Source organism: Pan paniscus, chromosome 7, assembly GCF_029289425.2.
Source record: "Pan paniscus chromosome 7, NHGRI_mPanPan1-v2.0_pri, whole genome shotgun sequence".
In the NCBI taxonomy this organism is placed as follows: domain Eukaryota; kingdom Metazoa; phylum Chordata; class Mammalia; order Primates; family Hominidae; genus Pan; species Pan paniscus.
In genome coordinates, this window is record NC_073256.2 from 49,288,141 (window position 1) to 49,306,974 (window position 18,834).

The 18,834-nt window shown below is 48.3% G+C and overlaps 2 protein-coding genes across 7 annotated transcripts in view; one reads left to right on the forward strand and one right to left on the reverse strand.

Moving 5' to 3' along the window:
• GSR (glutathione-disulfide reductase) overlaps positions 1 to 11,426 on the reverse strand; it is a 49,696-nt gene extending 38,270 nt beyond the window's left edge. The window contains exon 1 of the mRNA XM_003830764.5: positions 10,948 to 11,426. Coding sequence (XP_003830812.3) covers positions 10,948 to 11,253 — 306 coding nt within the window. The 5' untranslated portion in view covers positions 11,254 to 11,426. The remainder of the gene's footprint in view (positions 1 to 10,947) is intronic.
• Positions 11,427 to 12,527: 1,101 nt separating this feature from the next.
• Positions 12,528 to 18,834, forward strand: part of UBXN8 (UBX domain protein 8) — a 39,376-nt gene continuing 33,069 nt past the window's right edge. The window contains exons 1-3 of one of the 6 annotated variants that reach the window (XM_055116436.2): positions 12,528 to 12,735; positions 14,319 to 15,777; positions 16,447 to 16,716. The gene's annotated coding sequence lies outside the window, so the exon portion shown is untranslated. Of the gene's footprint in view, positions 12,736 to 13,857; positions 15,778 to 16,005; positions 16,717 to 17,254; positions 17,526 to 18,834 lie in introns of those variants that run through there. The other 5 variants (XM_055116432.2, XM_055116431.2, XM_055116433.2 and 2 more) reach the window with 5 other exon arrangements.

The window sequence follows — 18,834 nt, forward strand, 5'->3', positions numbered from 1 at the left end:
AGGCCAAGGCAGGTGGATCGCTTGAGGCCAGGAGTTCAAGATGAGCCTGGGCAACATGGTGAAACACTGTCTCTAGAAAAAATACAAAAATTAGCCAGGTGTGATAGTGAAGCCTGTAGTCCCAGCTACTGGGGAGGCTGAGGCAGGAGAATCACTTGAGCTTGGGAGGTCAAGGCTATAGTGAGCTGAGATAGCACCACTGCACTCCAGCTTGGGCAACAGAATGAGACCCTATCTCAAAAAATACACATACACTTAGTTCCAGTGAGAGCTGGGGAGGCCAGAGGTGAAAAGCTGGCATGCTCTCGCTCACCCATCCCCTCTGCTGCTCCCTTCTCTTTCCCCCCAAATTTTTTTTTTTTCAATTTCTTACAAATTAGAGACGGAGGCTGGGCATGGTGGCTTATGCCTGTAATCCCAGCACTTCGGGAGGCCGAGGCAGGCAGATCACCTGAGGTCGGTAGTTCAAGACCAGCCTGACCAACATGGAGAAACCCTGTTTCTACTAAAAATGCAAAATTAGCTGGGCATGGTAGCACATGCCTGTAATCCCAGCTACTTGGGAGGCTGAGGCAGGAGAATCGCTTGAACCCAGGAGGTGGAGGTTGCCGTGAGCGGAGATCGTGCCATTGCACTCCAGCCTGGGCAACAAGAGCGAAACTCCATCTCAAAAGAAAAAGGAAACAAACAAACAAACAAACACATTAGAGACAGGGTCTTACTATGTTGCGCAGGCTGGTCTCAAAATGCTGGGCTGAAGCAGTCCTCTCACGTTAGCCTCCCAAAAGTTGGAATTACAAGCATGAGCCACCGCACTCAGCCTTCTTTCCCCTTTCTCTAGCTCAGGGCTCCCTGACCCCCAGGTGCCTATTAGGAACCAGGCTGCAGCAGGAGGTGAGTGGTGGGCAAGTGAGCGAAGCTTCATATGTATTTATAGCTGCTCCCCATCGCTAGCATTATTGCCTGAGCTCCACCCACCTCCTTTCAGATCAGTGGCGGCATTAGATTCTCATAGGAGCGTGAACCCTATTGTGAACTGTGCATGCAAGGGATGTAGGTTGCACACTCCTTATGAGAATCTAATTGCTGATGATCTGTCACTGTCTCCCATCAGCCCCAGATGGGACCAACTAGTTGCAGGAAAACAAGCTCAGGGCTCTGTCGGAGTCTAGATTATGGTGAGTTGCATCATTATTTCATTATATATTACAACATAGTAACAATAGAAATAAAGTGCACAATAAATGTGATGCAGGCTGGGCGTGGTGCCGCAAGCCTGTAATTGCAGCACTTTGGGAGGCCAAGGCGGGCAATTACCTGAGGTCAGGAGTTCAAGACCAGCCTGGCCAACATGGTGAAACCTCCGTCTCTAATAAAAATACAAAAATTAGCCAGGTGTGGTGGTGGGTGCCTGTAATCCCAGCTACTTGGAAGGCTGAGGCAGGAGAATCGCTTGAACCCAGGAGGCAGAGGCTGCAGTGAGCCGAGATCATGCCATTGCACTCCAGCCTGGGCAACAAGAGTGAAATTCTGTCTCAAAAAAATATAAATAAATAAATAAATAAATGTGATTCACTTGAATCTTGAAGCATCCTGAAACCATACCCCACTGCTGGTCCGTGGAAAAATTGTCTTCCACAAAACTGGTTCCTGGTGCCAAAAAGGCTGGGGACTGCTGCTCTAGCTGACCTGTGCATCAGGTTGTCAGAGGGAGCACAGGCCTCAAGTCAGACAGATAGGAGTTTGACTCTCAGCTCTCCCATTTAGTGGCTAGAGGTGGGTGAGTTTCCAAATTTCTCCTAGCTCAGTTAAGGGAAGAATGCTTCCATTATGGAGATTTTGAGCAGGTCAGAGATAAGGTATATAAAGCATCTATTTCTAATCTATGATAGATGTGATGGTGACTCTGACACCTCTGAATTATTTCTGCGTCTGCTGGCTCCCTACACGCACACAAGGCATACGGAAAGGCGGAGATAAATTCCCCAGGGGCCTTCCTACCTAAAACACATCAGCTGATCACAAAGGAAGTTTGCCTCCCAGACTGGAGCATTATCAGATGAGTTCTCAGGGCTCTGGTTGCCCAGAGTTGCACATTGCTAAGGCCCTCAGCATACAACACTGGCAGATTCCCCGGTTCTCCAGGTGGGCATTAATGAGGGATAAGAAACAAGTTTCTTTTTTTCTTTTTGAGACAGAGTCTCACTCTGTCACCCAGACTGGAGTGTGCAGTGACACAATCTCAGCTCACTGCAACTTCTGCCTCCCAGGTTCCAGTGATTCTTAGCTTCCCGAGTAGCTGAGATTATAGGCACGCACCACTATGCCCTGCTAAGGTGTTTTGTTTTTTTTTTTGCTTTGTTTTGTTTTGAGATGGAGTCTCACTCTTGTTGCCCAGCTGGAGTCCAGTGGTGCCATCTCGGTTCATCACAACCTCTGCCTCCTGAGTTCAAGCAATTCTCCAGCTTCAGCCTCCCGAGTACCTGGGATTACAGGTGCCCGCCACCACGCCCAGCTAATTTTTAAATTTTTTTTTTTTTTTTTTTTTTTGAGACGAGGTCTCACTCTGTCATCAGGCTGAAGTGCAGTGGTGCGATCTCGGCTCACTGCAACCTCTGCCTCCTGGGTTCAAGCAATTCTCCTGCCTCAGCCTCCCGAGTAGCTGGGACAACAGGTGTGTACTACCACACCTGGATAAATTTTTTTTTTTATATATTTTTAGTAGAGACGGAGTTTCACCGTGTTAGCCAGGATGGTGTCGATCTACTGACCTCATGATCCGCCCACCTCGGCCTCCCAAAGTGCTGGGATTACTGGCCTGAGCCACCGCGCCTGGCCAATTTTTGAATTTTTAGGAGAGATGGGGTTTCACCATGTTGACCAGGCTGGTCTCAAACTCCTGGCCTCAAGTGATCCACCCACTTCAGCCTCCCAAAGTGCTGGGATAACAGGCGTGAGCCACCACACCCAGCTAAGAAACAAAATTTCACAGGCCGTTCAGTAAATACATCATCAAGGAGACTCCTGTAACTCAGCCTCTCTTTCCAAACCGATGATCCATTCCTGAGAGCTTCCTTTTCCAACCAATCTAGTGTTCAGAACCCCGATCAGTGGTCCTGCTGGCATCAATCTAGTGTTCAGAATCCCGATCAGTGGGCCACCTGTTATCTGGTGATAACAGGTGGCAAAATTCAGAAGCTTCACCATTTTTCCTAGGGCCTGCCTCGTTACCTTCAATCCTGCCTAGTCAGGTAGAAACTTCACATTGCCCATGTTGGCAGTAAAACAAGAACTTGGTTAATCTGCAATTGCGCCTGCCAAGAACATCAACTGTGTTCAATAGTGAATTTCCGGCTGGGTGTGGTGGCTCACACTGTAATCCCAAAACTTTGGGAGGTGAGGTGGGAGGACTGCTTGAGCCCACGAGTTAGAGACCGGCCTGAGAAACATAGTAAGGCCTCGTCTCCACAAATAAAAAATTTAAAAATTAGCCGGGTGTGGTGTTGCACGCCTGTAGTCCCAGCTACATGGGAGGCTGAGGTGGGAGGATCGTTTGAGCACAGGAGTTTGAGGCTGCCATGAGCTATATTGCACCACTGCACTCCAGCATGGGTGACAGAGCAAGACCCTGTCTCAAAAAAAAATTGTTAACTTCCTTCCTCTGGTTCCCCACAACCCCCCACCACAGAATTGCCTACAGTTTCCTCCCTCTGTCGTCCTTCTTTGCTGCCTAAAATCTAATTCAAGACCAGAATGAGAACTACTCAGAAAATAGACGAGTCATAATTTCCAAGGCAAAACACTATCGATTCATCAACTCAATTATTTCAGCAACTATATACTGAGTACTTGCTATGTGCAAAACACTGTTTTAGGGGCTTGGACTATACTGATGACTTAAACAGATAAAGATCCCTGTCTCTGTTGCATTTCATCAGCTTTACACCAACCATGACTAAATATAATGCTGTCTGGACATGGCCCTGTCCCTGGCACATATTCACTATTCAATATCCATGTCTCCACCTTCAAAGTCTTTTTTTTCATTTCAGATGAAGGTTAGTTCAGGGAGGCATCAAGCTTGAGAAAGAGAGAAAAAAAAAGCAGTCTGTGTAAAGCAGAATCTAAAGCAAGAAAATCAATGGATACATCTGCAAGAGATATTAACAAAGGCTGTTTTTGTTCAATTCTTAGCTAAACAGAACATTAACCTGAACCTTCCAGTCTCAGGAAATCACCAGATTTTTAAAAAGTGTGACTGGGTGCCGTGGCTCACACCTGTAATCCTAGCACTTTTGACGGGTCAAGACTGGAGGATCCTTTGAGCCCAGGAGTTTGAGAGGAGCCTGGACAACACAGCGAGACCCCATCACCACAAATAATAGCCTGTAGTCTCAGCCAGTTGGGAAGCTGAGGCAGGAGGACCACCTGAACCCAGGATATTGAGGCTGCAGTGAGCCATGATCGTGCCACTGCACTCCAGCCTGGGCGACAGAGTGAGACCCTGTCTCAAAAAACAACAAAATTTAAAAAATAAAAATAATTGTTACTCTGGGGCATCCAGGGAGAAGAAGAAAGAGTTTTGTGAGACAACTCTTCTGGATGTCAGTCCCCACTATTACCTGATACCCACCATCTCCCGTCCCCCAAAAAGAAAAGGACCTAGGACCTCCACATCCTATTAGGCTGGTGCAAAAGTAACTGCAGTAATATTTAATGTCGCAACACCTAGTGAATAGAAGGTAATGAATTCTCACTGACTGGAAGCCACTTACAAATGCCAAAGTGGTCCGGGCATGGTGGTTCAGGCCTGTAATCCCAGCACTTTGGGAGGCCAAGGCTGGCGGATCACTTGAAGTCAGGAGTTTGAGACCAGATGGCCAACATGGCAAAACTCAGTCTCTACTAAAAATATAAAAATTAGCCAGGTGTGGTGGCGGGCACCTGTAATCCCAGCTACTCAGGAGGCTGAGGTAGGAGAATCACTTGAACTCGGGAGGTGGAGGTTGCAGTGAGCCAAGATCGTGCCACTGCACTCCAGCCAGGGTGACAGAGTGAGACTTCGTGTCAAGAAAAAAAAAAAAAAAAGCTAAAGGGTATCAGTATTTCCATATCATTCCTTTAGCTTCCCTTTATAAAAAAAGTTCTTGGATTCTTGGACAGACACGGTGGCTCATTTCTATAATCCCAGCACTTTGGAAGGCCGAGGTGGGTGGATCGGTTGAGGTCAGGAGTTCGAGACCAGCCTGGCCAACGTGGTGAAACCTCATCTCTACAAAAAAGAAATTAGCTGGGTGTAGTGGCACACGCCTGTAGTCCCAGCTACTCAGGAGGCTGGGCAGGAGAATCGCTTGAACCCGGGAGGCAGAGGTTACAGTGAGCCAAGATGGTACCACTACACTCCAGCCTGGGCGACAGCCAGACTCTGTCTCAAAAAAAAAAAAAGCACTCTCTGTGGTTACTTTTCAAAGTATGTTTTACAAAGAAATAGACATCCTGAAGGATTCAGAGGCAGTCTATCTTTTCCTAGCCCTGCAGATTTAGTGGGTTTTGAGGCAGATGGCAAAGCAACAGTATATGAAGACTAGTACAAAAAAAGGAAGCAGTCAACAAGGTAAGTTAAACGCCAAATTTCAACAATAGCATTTGCTTGCTTTAACTAGCCCCACACTTTATGGCCACTCCTTTATTTGTCACTTATGAATATGGGTGGGCCCCATTCTATGAAATTCTAAACCCAGGAGACACATTAGGGTAACCTTCTATTTCGGAGGGCTATCTGTCAATATTGCAGGAACTGATGACAGAGTTCCTTTAAACTGACCTCCTTTTAGTAAATTGCATTTAATAATGCATGTTCAGGCCGGGCACGGTGGCTCATGCCTGTAATCCCAGCACTTTGAGAGGCTAAGGTGGGAGGACTGCTTGAGCTCAGGAGTTCGAGACCAGCCTGGGCAACAAAGCAAGACCTTGTCTCTACTAAAAATTTAAAAAATCAGCCAGGGCATGGTGGTGGCCATGTGCCTGTGGTCCTGACTACTGGGGAGGCTGAGGTGGGAGGGTCACTTGAGCTTGGGAGTTCAAGGTTGCAGTGAGCTATGATCATGCCCCTGCACTCCAGCCTGGGTGACACAATGAGACCCTGTCTCAAAAAAAAAAAAAGCAAAAAAAAAAAAAGCATGTCCAGTGATCAGCTTTATCAGGGTATAGACATCATAATATCAAAGTACACAGTATCACTTCCAAATGAGGTTATGATTTACATGTTGCTGGGTAATTGTTTTCAGCCTAGATGAACAATGATTCACTGAGCAGCCTGCTGTTCACTGATCTTTCAAAGCCCCTACCTCTCTCTCCCCTAGGCCTCTCCAACTGCTGCTGTGCAGCATAGTTCACTGTGACTTGGCGATCATGAACTTTTGTCACATGATCAACCCTTACTACCCAACTCTCATTGGTAAGTACTACTCGCCAAAACCACAGGAACCTGGTTATTCTTATCACAGAATCAGTACACTCAGCAGGAACCCAGGACCGCAAGTTCCCCAGGCCCTGGGGCAAAGGGAGCAGCAATTTAGAAACAACTTTTCCTTAAGCTGACTCTCCCATCACGTGTGTAGGCAGAGAAGTGAACCACAGAGGCAAAGCTCCCAGAAGGCTCTAATTCACCTTGACTTTGGGTGATCTTTGCATTTCTCTCCAGTCTACACGAGATCATGAGATAAGCAATATACTTAACCTTTTGGAGACTTGAAATGCTGAATTCAAGCAAGGCTCAGTGGTATCTACCTGCAGAACCAGCTAGTCGGGAGGTTGAGGTGGGAGGATCGCTTGAGCCCAGGAGTTTGAGGCTACAGTGAGCTGAGATCACACCACTGCACTCCAGCCTGGGAAACAGAGGGAGACCCTGTCTCTTAAAAATGAAACAACATGCCAGACGCGGTGGCTCATACTTGTAATCCCAGCACTTTGGGAGGCCGAGGCGGGTGGATCACTTTAGGTCAGGAGTTCGGGATCAGCCTGGCCAACATGGTGAAACCTCATCTCTACTAAAAATACAAAAAATTTGCCAGGCGTGGTGGCCTGCGCCTGTAGTCCCAGCTACTTACGAGGCTGAGGCACATGAATTCCTTGAACCCAAGAGACGGAGGTTGCAGTGAGCCGAGATCAGCCCACTGCACTCCAGCCTGGGCGACAGAGCAACAAACACACACACACACACACACACACACACACACACACACACACCCAGGTCTGCTGGGACCTAGTACAGGAGACTGGTCCAAAACAATGGCCTCCCATAAACTTTAACGGTTGAACAATTAAATGAAGGAACACTGATAAAACAATGAAAAACCAACCAATCTCACTACCTGTAAATGACCACTGCTAGACACACGTTCTAATTTGAACCTTCCGTGTGAGTTCATTCACAACTTTAAAACTTCCCCAAGCGTTAGAAATTAATGGATTTTATTTAGGAAAGAACTCATGGGAGAACCAATCTTAAACTTCTGCCGTGCACAGTGGCTCACGCCTGTAATCCTAACACTTTTGGAGACCAAAGCAGGAGGATTGCTTGAGTCCAGGAGTTCAATACCAGCCTAGGCAATGTAGTGAGACCCTATCTCTATAAACTGAAAGAAAAAGAAAAAGACAGAAAGACAAACTTCTATTGGGCATCGCCAAGGGTGAGATCTCAATCCTATGGCTTACCACAAAACTACTTTCACTGAGTCACTGGTTTGCTCAAACCCGCCCCTGCCCCCATAGTTCACTGTGTGTCCAGAAACTCCACATTTTTCAAACCACAACCTACCCATCAGCTTCTCATCTCTTATTTCTATTAAAGAGACACTCTGTGCTCCAAATTTGATTACACAACATATCCCATTTCGATGCCTAGGCCTGGGACCCATCTTTTGAGGTTCCGAATGTCAAAGAATACTACCCAAACCCCCACCTTTTTTTTTTTTTTTTGAGACAGAGTCTCACTCTGTTGCCCACACTGGAGTGCAGAGGCATGATCTTGGCTCACTGCAACCTCTGCCTCCTGGGCTCAAGTGATTCTCATGCCTCAGACTCCCAAGTAGCATGTGCCACCACACCCGGCTAATTTTTGTATTTTTAGTAGAGACGGAGTTTCACCGTGTTGGCCAGGCTGGTCTCGAACTCCTGACCTCAGGTGATCTGCCCGCCTCGGCCTCCCAAAGTGCTGGCATGAGCCATCATGCCCAGCCTAGATGGTTACATTCTTGTGAGGTTCTTATGAGCCTCAGTAAATCTACATTTTACATAAGATAAAGTAAAAGTGAAAAGCAGGAGTAGAGGAAATAAGGCTATGACATGGGATTGTGAAATTACAGCTGTCTGTTTGGGAACAAAAGGAAAAGCAGTATTTGTGTGATTCAGTTCCCAAGCTGAACTTTCCTTCTGGCATACTTTGGGGTTCCAATATTTTTTTCTTTCACAACCACAAAATTCCTTAAGGGAAGGGACATGTCTCACAAATGTTTATATCTATCGTTTTCTCCCTACCCACCCCCAATCCCAGCACTTAAAATACAAAAAATGGGACAGGAGTGGTGGCTGATGCCTGTAATCCCAGCATTTTGGGAGGCCAAGGCAGGCCGACTGCTTAAGCACAGGCATAAGAGACCAGTTTGGGCAACAAGGCAAAACCCTGTTTCAAAAAAACAATAAATAAATAAAAACAGGCCAGGCGTGGTGGCTCACGCCTGTAATCCCAGCACTTTGGGAGGCTGAGGTGAGCGGATCACAAGGTCAGGAGTTCAAGACCAGCCTGGCTCTACTAAAAATACAAAAATTAGCTGGGTGTAGTGGCACCTGTAATCTCAGCTATTTGGGAGGCCGAGGCAGGAGAGTTGCTTGAACCCAGGAGGCGGAGGTTGCAGTGAGCCGAGATTGCACCACTGCACTCCAGCCTGGGTGACAGAGCAAGACTCCATATCGAAAAAAAAAATAGATAAATTTTAAAAATAAAAAATTAGCTGGGTGTGGTGGCTCATGCTTGTAATCCAAGCACTTCGGGAGGCCAAGGTGGGTGGATTACCAGAGGTCAGGAGTTTGAGACCAGCCTGGCCAACATGGCAAAACCCCATCTCTATTAAAAGTACAAAAACTAGCCGGGCATGGTGGCATGCACCTGCATTCCCAGCTACTTGAGAGGCTGAGATGGGAGAATTGCTTGAACCCGGGAGGCAGAGGTTGCAGTGAGCCCAGATTGCACCACTGTACTCCAGCCTGGGTGACAGAGTGAGACTCCCTCTCAAAAAAAAAAAAAAAAAAAAAAAAGAATTCGTAACAGGAAGGTAAAGTGGGTGAACCTCTGAAGCACATTATAACATAAATAGAGAAAGAGGAAGACAGAAAATGTGGAGAGCAGAACAGAAGTGAGAAGTGATCAAGTACTCTCATGAGGTGTGGGAGGGGGGCACTTAGTGGCACCCCACAATCTGCCTTCTGGAGAGACAGATTTCTAACCTTCTGTCTGGACTATGGTGTCAAAGTGCAAGTTGATAATTAACAGGGATTTTTCCTTTCTCTTCATCTCCATGTTCATTTTTTCAAAAGGGCACTGAACAATGAAGTCAGCCTTTTCATAACTGTCCATTTTTAGTTTCATTCATTGCACAAGTGCTTATTGAGCAAGGGATTTTAAGGTGATAAGAGACACACAAACACAGAAGCCCATCCCTGTCCTTAAAGAGCTCCCAATTTGACATAATTTAAATATTCATCTCCAAAGGAATTTAGAGAACCTATCCCAAATCCCAGGTTCCTCTTGGATACAGCATTTTACTCGTCAACACCCAAATCTTGTGATAGAAAAGGGCGGGCACACCAATAACTTGGAAACAACATTTATTTTTAGGATGAGTGCAGTGGCTCAGTCTTGTAATCCCAGCACTTTGGGAGGCTGAGGCGGGAAGATCGGTTGAGTCCAAGAGTTTGAAATCAGCAAGGGCAACATAGCGAGACCCCCATCTCTACAAAAAATAATAATAATTAACTAGGCGTGGTGATTCGCCCCCTGTAGTTCCAGCTACTCAGGAGGCCAAGGTGAGAGGATCCCTTAAGCCCGGGAGTTCGAGGCTGCAGTGAGCTATGATGGCCACTGTACTCTAGCCTAGGTGACAGGGCAAGACCCTGTCTCAAAAAACAAACACAAACAAAAACCCTTATTTTCAAAAATTATGAATTTTGTAAATCTCAGGATTTACATCCCTCTGTTTTTAGTTTTGCAATCCACATAAAACCAAGACAAAACAAAAGCTCTGAGAACTCACCTACTCAAGGTCGCCTTGGCTGCAATTCAGATCACCTGAAAATCCCAAAGCCCAGGCTGCACTTCAGACCAATTAAGTCGGGAAACATCCCAAAGCCCAAGTGCACCTCAGACCAATTAAGTCGGGAATCCAGGCACCCTCAGGTGATTCGAATGTGTAGCCAAGGTTGACAACAACCGCTATAAATCATTCTGCCCTTGAAACGGGAGAACCAGGATCTACATTCTTCAAGAACCAGGATCTACGGCACCGTCACCCTCGTCCCTACACACAGGCCACCAGCAATGTTCCCAGATGCAGTTTTGTGTTTCACGCGGTCAAGAATAGAATCCAATCCTCTCCCACTTGGACAAGTGAGGATGGAGGAAGGTTAATCTAACCCGCCCCGGCCCTGGTCAATATCGCATCCGTGCGGAAGCAGACGCTGGCTCGGCTTTGCGGGCCGCAGAGAAGCCCCTGGACGCCTCTCTCTTCTCCACCTGCTGGGTTCCTGGCTTCGGAATGGGGAGTTGCGGGGGTGGAAAAGAGGAAAGCGCAGCGCCGGGGGACAGGATCGCCATAGGAACGAGCACAGGCTGTCCCCCGAAAGACCGAGACAAAGCGGCGCCCCCCGCCCGAACAAACCGGCGGTACTCACGCAAGTGCCACCCAGCTTGTGGCTCTCCACCACGGCGGCCCTGGCGCCCAGCTCGGCCGCCCTGCGCGCGCTGGCCAGCCCGCCCGAGCCGCCCCCGATCACCAGGTAGTCATAGGAGGCCACGGCGCCAGCAGCAGGCGGCGGGCCCTGCGGCTGCGGCTCCTGCCTGCAGGCCATGGCACGGGAGAGGGCGCGCGTGAGGGCCGCGGGCTCGGGCAGAAGCAGCGGGAAGCCTCGGAAGGCGCGCGTCGCCCGCCGCCAGCTCGGTCCCGCGCCGGCGCTCAGGGCTCGGGGCAGCAGGGCCATGCACGCGGAAGTGGCGCGCCAAGTGGGGCGGGCGGCCCGGGGGCGGTCCCCGGGGTAGGGGGGCGCGGGCCCCAGGCAAGCGCAGCCTCACGGTGACTAAGCATGCGCCCGCCGCTAGGCAAGACCCAGGAGGATGCCCAGAGGCGGGGCCGCCTTCCTGTTCCCCGCCCCGGTGGCGGAGCCTGAGGGGTTTCTCCGCCTCCGTTCTCACCCCGGCCCCTGGATCCCGAGCGGCGCCTGCCGCGTGTAGCCTTCTGAAGTCCGGGGGAGCGAGGTGAGGAACGGTGAACGTCCTCTCGTTTCAGCTGGCTTTTCCCGAGCTGGCCCCCTGGGGAGTTGCCAGTGGCACCGGCTTCTCCAGGAAGAGAAATTTGCCTCTATTCGGAGGGTTGTTTGTCCAGGTTTGTTCCAGAGACCACTTTTGTTTGTTCTTGCTTTTTCTTTGAGACTGGGTCTCACTCTCCCCCAGGCAGGGGTGCAGTGATGCGATCTCTGCTCACTGCAGCCTCTACCTACTGTGCTCAAGCAGCGATCCTCACTCCTCAGCCTTCCCGGTAGCTGGGAACTACAGGTGCCCGCCACAGCGCCCAGCTTATTTATTTATTTATTTATTTATTATTTTTTTGTAGAAATAGGGTCTCACTATGTTACCAGGACTGGTAGGGAACTCTTGGCCTCAAGCGATTCTCTCACCTCGGCCTCCCAAAATGCTAGGATTATGGTATGAGGTCACCACGTCTCCTGTTGTCCTTCTCAGTTTCTCCCCAACCTCCCCATTTCCCTAGTTTATGAGACAGGAGAAAAGGGAGAAAGCAAAAAGTTGGAAAGAAACAGAAGTAAGATAAATAGCTAGACGACCTTGGCGCCACCACCTGGCCCTGGTGGCTAAAATAATAATAATATTATTAACCCCTGACCAAAACTATTGGTGTTATCTGTAAATTCCAGACATTGTATGAGAAAGTACTGTAAAACTTTTTGTTCTGTTAGCTGATGTATATAGCCCCCAGTCACGTTTCCCACGCTTACTTGATCTATTATGACTTTTTCACGTAGACCCCTTAGAGTTGTAAGCCCTTAAAAGGGCTAGGAATTTCTTTTTCGGAGAGCTCGGCTCTTAAGACGTGAGTCTGCCGACGCTTCCAGCCGAATAAAAAACCTCTTCCTTCTTTAATCTGCTGTCTGAGGAGTTTTGTCTGCGACTCATCCTGCTACATTTCTTGGTTCCCTGACCGGGAAGCGACGTAATTGACGGACAGTCGAGGCAGCCCCTTAGGCGGCTTAGGCCTGCCCTGTGGAGCATCCCTGCGGGGGACTCCGGCCAGCTCGAGCGACGCGGATCCTGCGAGCGCTCCCGGGTAGGCAATTGCCCCGGTGGAACGCCTCGTCAGAGCAGTGCGTGGCAGGCCCCCGTGGAGGATCAACGCAGTGGCTGAACACCAGGAAGGAACAGGCACTTGGAGTCCGGACATTTGAAACTTGGTAAGACTGGTCTTCGGAACTTGCCCACTCCATTTGAGTGGAAGCGTGGTCTGATCACCCACGGCGTGCCTGTACTGGCACTTTGGTTTTTGTTTTTGACTTGACTTGAATTGCTTGACACTTTGGTTTTGGTTTGACCTGGCTTGGATTTCTGGATACTCTGATTTTGGTTTTGATTCTGGTTTGGTGAAAACTGAAAAAGTGTGTGTGTGCCCTTTTTACCCATTCTTTGTTTTGTGGTGTGCGTTTGGTGTGAGCTTGGTGTTTTGTCTTGAGGAAACACGGGTCAGACACAAAATAAGCCTACTCCTCTAGGAACTATGTTGAAAAATTTTAAGAAGGGATTTAATGGCGACTATGGGGTTACTATGACACCAGAGAAACTTAGAACTTTGTGTGAAATAGATTGGCCAACATTAGAAGTGGGTTGGCCATCAGAAGGAAGCCTAGACAGGTCCCTTGTTTCTAAGGTATGGCACAAAGTAACTGGTAAGTCAGGACACTCAGACCAGTTTCCATACATAGACACTTGGTTACAGCTGGTGCTAGACCCCCCACAGTGGGTAAGAGGGCAGGCAGCAGCAGTGCTAGCAGCAAAGGGACAGATAGTCAAGGAAGGATCCCGCTCCACCCACCGAGGGAAATCAACTCCTGAAGTTCTGTTCGACCCAACGTCAGAAGATCCATTGCAGGAGATGGCAAAAGTCATCCCAGTGGTGCCCTCCCCTTACCAGGGAGAGAGGCTCCCCACTTTTGATTCCACAGTGCTTGTGCCTCCGCAAGACAAACATATCCCTAGGCCACCCAGAGTAGACAAGAGAGGAGGTGAAGCCTCAGGAGAAACCACTCCCTTGGCAGCTCGTTTAAGACCCAAAACGGGGATACAAATGCCCCTGAGAGAGCAGCGGTATACTGGAATAGATGAGGATGGGCACATGGCGGAGAGGCGTGATTTTGTGTGCCAGCCCTTCACCTCTGCCGACCTTCTCAACTGGAAAAACAATACCCCGTCCTGTACTGAAAAGCCACAAACTCTAATTGATTTGCTCCAAACTATTATCCAGACCCATAACCCCACTTTGGCTGATTGCCACCAGTTGCTCATGTTCCTCTTTAACGCAGATGAAAGGCAGAGAGTGCTCCAAGCAGCAACTAAGTGGCTAGAGGAACATGCACCCGCTGATTACCAAAACCCCCAAGAGTATGTAAGGACCCAGTTACCGGGAACCGACCCCCAGTGGGACCCAAATGAAAGAGAGGATATGCAAAGGCTAAACCGATACAGGGAAGCTCTCTTAGAAGGATTAGAGGGGAGCCCAGAAGGCCACAAACGTTAATAAGGTCTCTGAGGTCATTCAGGGAAAAGAAGAAAGTCCAGCACAATTCTACGAGAGATTGTGTGAGGCCTATCACATGTATACTCCCTTTGATCCCGATAGCCCTGAAAATCAACGCATGATTAACATGGCTTTAGTTAGTCAAAGTACAGAAGACATTAGAAGAAAACTGCAGAAACAGGCTGGGTTTGCAGGGATGAACACATCACAATTATTAGAAATAGCTAACCAGGTGTTTGTAAACAGGGATGCAGTAAGCCATGAGGAAAACCGCAGAGAGAATGAACGTCAGGCCTGGCGAAACACCGAGCTGTTAGCTGCAGCAATTAGAGGGATCTCCCACAAAAAGGCAAGGGAAGGGGGGCCCCGGGAAAGAAACTCAGCCTGGCTGTCAGAGCTTGTAGCGTAATCAGTGTGCTTATTGTAAAGAAATAGGACATTGGAAGAACAAATGCCCTCAGCTAAAAGGAAAACAAGGTGACTCGGAGCAGGAGGCTCCAGACAAGGAGGAAGGGGCCCTGCTCAACCTGGCAGAAGGGTTATTGGACTGAGGTGGACCGGGCTCAAGGACCCCCAAAGAGCCTATGGTCAGGATGACAGTTGGGGGTAAAGACATTGATTTTCTTATAGATACCGGTGCTGAACATTCGGTAGTAACCGCCCCAGTCGCCCCCTTATCCAAAAAGACTATTGACATCATCGGAGCCATGGGAGTTTCAGCAAAACAAGCTTTCTGCTTGCCCCGGACTTGTACTGTAGGAAGACATAAAGTGATTCATCAGTTTTTGTACGTGCCTGATTGTCCCTTGCCCTTGTTGGGAAGGGACTTGCTTAGCAAACTGAGAGCCACTATCTCTTTTACAGAGCACGGCTCTTTGCTGCTAAAGTTACCCGGAACGGGAGTCATTATGACCCTTACGGTCCTCCGAGAGGAGGAATGGAGACTTTTCTTAACTGAGCCGGGCCAAGAGATAAGACCAGCTCTGGCTAAGCGGTGGCCAAGAGTGTGGGCGGAAGACAACCCTCCAGGGTTGGCAGTCAACCAAGCCCCCGTACTTATAGAAGTTAAGCCTGGGGCCCAGCCGGTTAGGCAAAAACAGTACCTGGTCCCCAGAGAAGCTCTTGAAGGTATCCAGGTCCATCTCAAGTGCCTAAGAACCTTTGGAATTATAGTTCCTTGTCAGTCTCCATGGAACACTCCCCTCCTGCCTGTTCCCAAGCCTGGGACCAAGGACTACATGCTGGTACAGGATTTGCTCTTGGTTAATCAGGCTACAGTGACTTTACATCCAACAGTACCTAACCCGTACATATTGCTGGGGTTGCTGCCAGCTGAGGACAGCTGGTTCACCTGCTTGGACCTGAAAGATGCTTTCTTTAGCATCAGATTAGCCCCTGAGAGGCAGAAGCTGTTTGCCTTTCAGTGGGAAGATCCGTAGTCAGGTGTCACTACTCAGTACACTTGGACCTGGCTTCCCCAAGGGTTCAAGAACTCCCCCACCATCTTCGGGGAGGCATTGGCTCGAGACCTCCAGAAGTTTCCCACCAGAGACCTAGTCTGCGTGTTGCTCCAGTACACTGATGACCTTTTGCTGGGACACCCCACGGCAGTCGGGTGTGCCAAGAGAACAGATGCTCTACTCCGGCACCTGGAGGACTGTGGTATAAGGTGTCCAAGAAAAAAGCTCAGATCTGCCAACAGCAGGTACGTTACTTGGGATTTACTATCCGACAGGGGGAGTGCAGCCTGGGATCAGAAAGAAAGCAGGTCATTTGTAATCTACTGGAGCCTAAGACCAGAAGGCAGGTGAGAGAATTCTTAGGGGCTGTGGGGTTTTGCAGACTGTGGATCCCAAACTTTGCAGTATTAGCTAAGCCTTTGTATGAGGTCACAAAGGGGGAGGGGACCGGGAACCTTTTGAATGGGGATCCCAGCAACAGCAAGCCTTTCATGAGTTAAAGGAAAGACTTATGTCAGCCCCAGCCCTGGGGCTACCCGATCTGACAAAGCCTTTTACATTGTATGTGTCAGAGAGAGAAAAGATGGCAGTTGGAGTTTTAACCCAAACTGTGGGGCCCTGACCGAGGCTGGTGGCCTACCTCTCTAAACAACTAGACGGGGTTTTTAAAGGATGGCCCCCATGTTTGAGGGCCTTGGCAGCAACTGCCCTGCTAGTACAAGAAGCAGATAAGCTGACTCTTGGGCAAAACTGGAACATAAAGGCCCCCCATGCTGTGGTGACTTTAATGAATACTAAAGGACATCATTGGCTAACGAATGCTAGACTCACTAAGTACCAAAGTTTGCTTTGTGAAAATCCCTGTATAAACATTGAAGTTTGTAACACCCTGAACCCTGCTACCTTGTTCCCAGTATCAGAGAGCCCTGTCGAGCATGACTTTGTAGAAGTGTTGGACTCAGTTTACTCTAGCAGACCTGACCTCCGGGACCAGCCTTGAGCATCAGTAGACTGGGAACTATACGTGGCTGGGAGCAGCTTTATCAACCCACAAGGAGAGAGATGTGCAGGGTATGCGGTGGTAACTCTGGACACTGTTGTTGAAGCCAGATCGTTGCCCCAGGGCACTTCAGCTCAGAAAGCTGAACTCATTGCTTTAATTCGGGCCTTAGAACTCAGTGAAGGTAAGATTGTAAACATTTACGCTGACTCTCGATATGCCTTTTTAACCCTTCAAGTGCATGGAGCATTATATAAAGAAAAGGGCCTATTGAACTCTGGGGGAAAAGACATAAAATATCAACAAGAAATCTTGCAATTATTAGAAGCAGTATGGAAACCCCACAAGGTGGCAGTTATACATTGCAGAGGACACCAGCGAGCTTCCACCTTGGTGGGTTTGGGGAATTCCCACGCTGACTTAGAGGCTCGAAAAGCAGCATCTGCCCCCTTCCGGGCATCAGTGACAGCCCCCCTGCTCCCTCAAGCACCTGATCTTGTACCTACTTATTCTAAAGAAGAAAAGGACTTTCTCCAGGCAGAGGGAGGACAGGTGCCAGCCACCGTGCCCAGCCTTATTTTTCTTTTAAAGTCAGGGGTCTCAAACTCCTTTCCTAGGCTCAAGAGATCCTCTGGCCTCAGCCTCCCGAGTAGCTGGGATTACAGGTGTGCATGTGCCCAGCTAGGAACTACATTTTGACCAACACTGTCTCTTGCCTTAAGGTGACTCTTAAATTTGAGAAACATTGGAATAGTGGATTAATTCGGAGTAGCGGTTTTTGTGATCCACAGATGAAGCACAGAGAAAAGGATAGAGATGGAGACACAAAAACATTGATCTCCCAAGCTGTAGAGACTGGTGTCTCCTTTGGGAATATCTACAACTACCAACTGCACAACAAAGTAGTAAGTGCAGCTTCGAATTTGCCTTGTGGTAGGCCACGATCCTGTGCCCACAAGGACAGTGCACAGGTCATCCGAGCACACGGCAAAGGTAGGCAAAGGAAGGAAGGTCCAGGTCACAGGGCAGCGAGGCCCAGCACAATGAAGGAGAATGGAAACACACCACACCTCAATTAGAATGGGATCCAATTCTTTTACAAAAATTTTTTTCTGATTACAAAATTTAAGGGAAAAAGGGAAAGTTCTTCCTTCCTACAGACTGACATGTAATAAATGGAGATGGAACACACAAAAATCACCATTTTGGGCTGGGTGCAGTAGCTCACACTTGTAATCCCAGCACTTTGGGAGGCTGAGGCGGGAAGACCCCTTAAGCCCATGAGTTCGAGACCAACCTGAGCAACATAGGGGAGTTCCTCATATCCACAAAAAAATTAAAAATTAGCTGGGTGTGGTGGCATATACCTGTAGTCCTGGCTACTCTGGAGGGTGAGGTGAAAGGATCACTTGAGCCCAGGAATTCAAGGTTACAGTGAGCTATGATTGCACCACTGCACTCCAGCTTGGGTGACAGAATGAGACACTATCTCTTAAAAAAAAAAATTTCTTTCAAACACTAGAGGATGCCAGGCACAGTGGCTCATGCCTGTAATCCCAGCACTCTGGGAAGGGAAGCCACAGGAGGAGGATCACTGTATTCCAGGAGTTCGAGACCAGCGTACGCAACATAGTAAGACCTGGTCTCTACAAAAAAATTAAAAATTAGGTGTGGTGGTGCACACCTGTAGCCCCAGCTACTCAGGAGGCTGAGGTAGCAGATCACTTGAGCCCGGGGTGTTGAGGCTGCGGTGAAATGTGATCGCACCACTGTATTCCAGCCTGAGCAACAGAGTGAGACCCTGTCTCAAAAAAAACCCCACTGGACAAACGTAGGTGATTTCTATGAAGACATTATGAAGTATTTCTCAAAATAATAAGCCCATAATTAATATGTATTGAGCTAAGCACTGTGCTAAGACCTTTATATGTTATCTTCCCTCAACCCAAGAAATAAATACTGTACTGTTATTGTCTCCATTTTATAGATGTGGACACTGAGGTTCAAAGAGGTTAAATAACTTGCACAAGATTAAACAGCTGGTGACTTGTGGATGTTTTGCTAGGATCGTCAAATAAAAATTCTGTAACGATAAAAAAATTTAAAAATTAAACAGCTGGTGAATGGCAGAGCAGGAATTCAAATTCTGAAGGCCTAACTCAGAAGCCTATTAACCATTATTAGAAAGAAACCATCACTGAGTATGTCTTACAGTGAAAATAAAAGACCAGCTTGGGCAACACAGGAAAACCCTGTCTCTACTAAAAATACAAAAATTAGCCAGAGTGGTGGTGTGTACCTG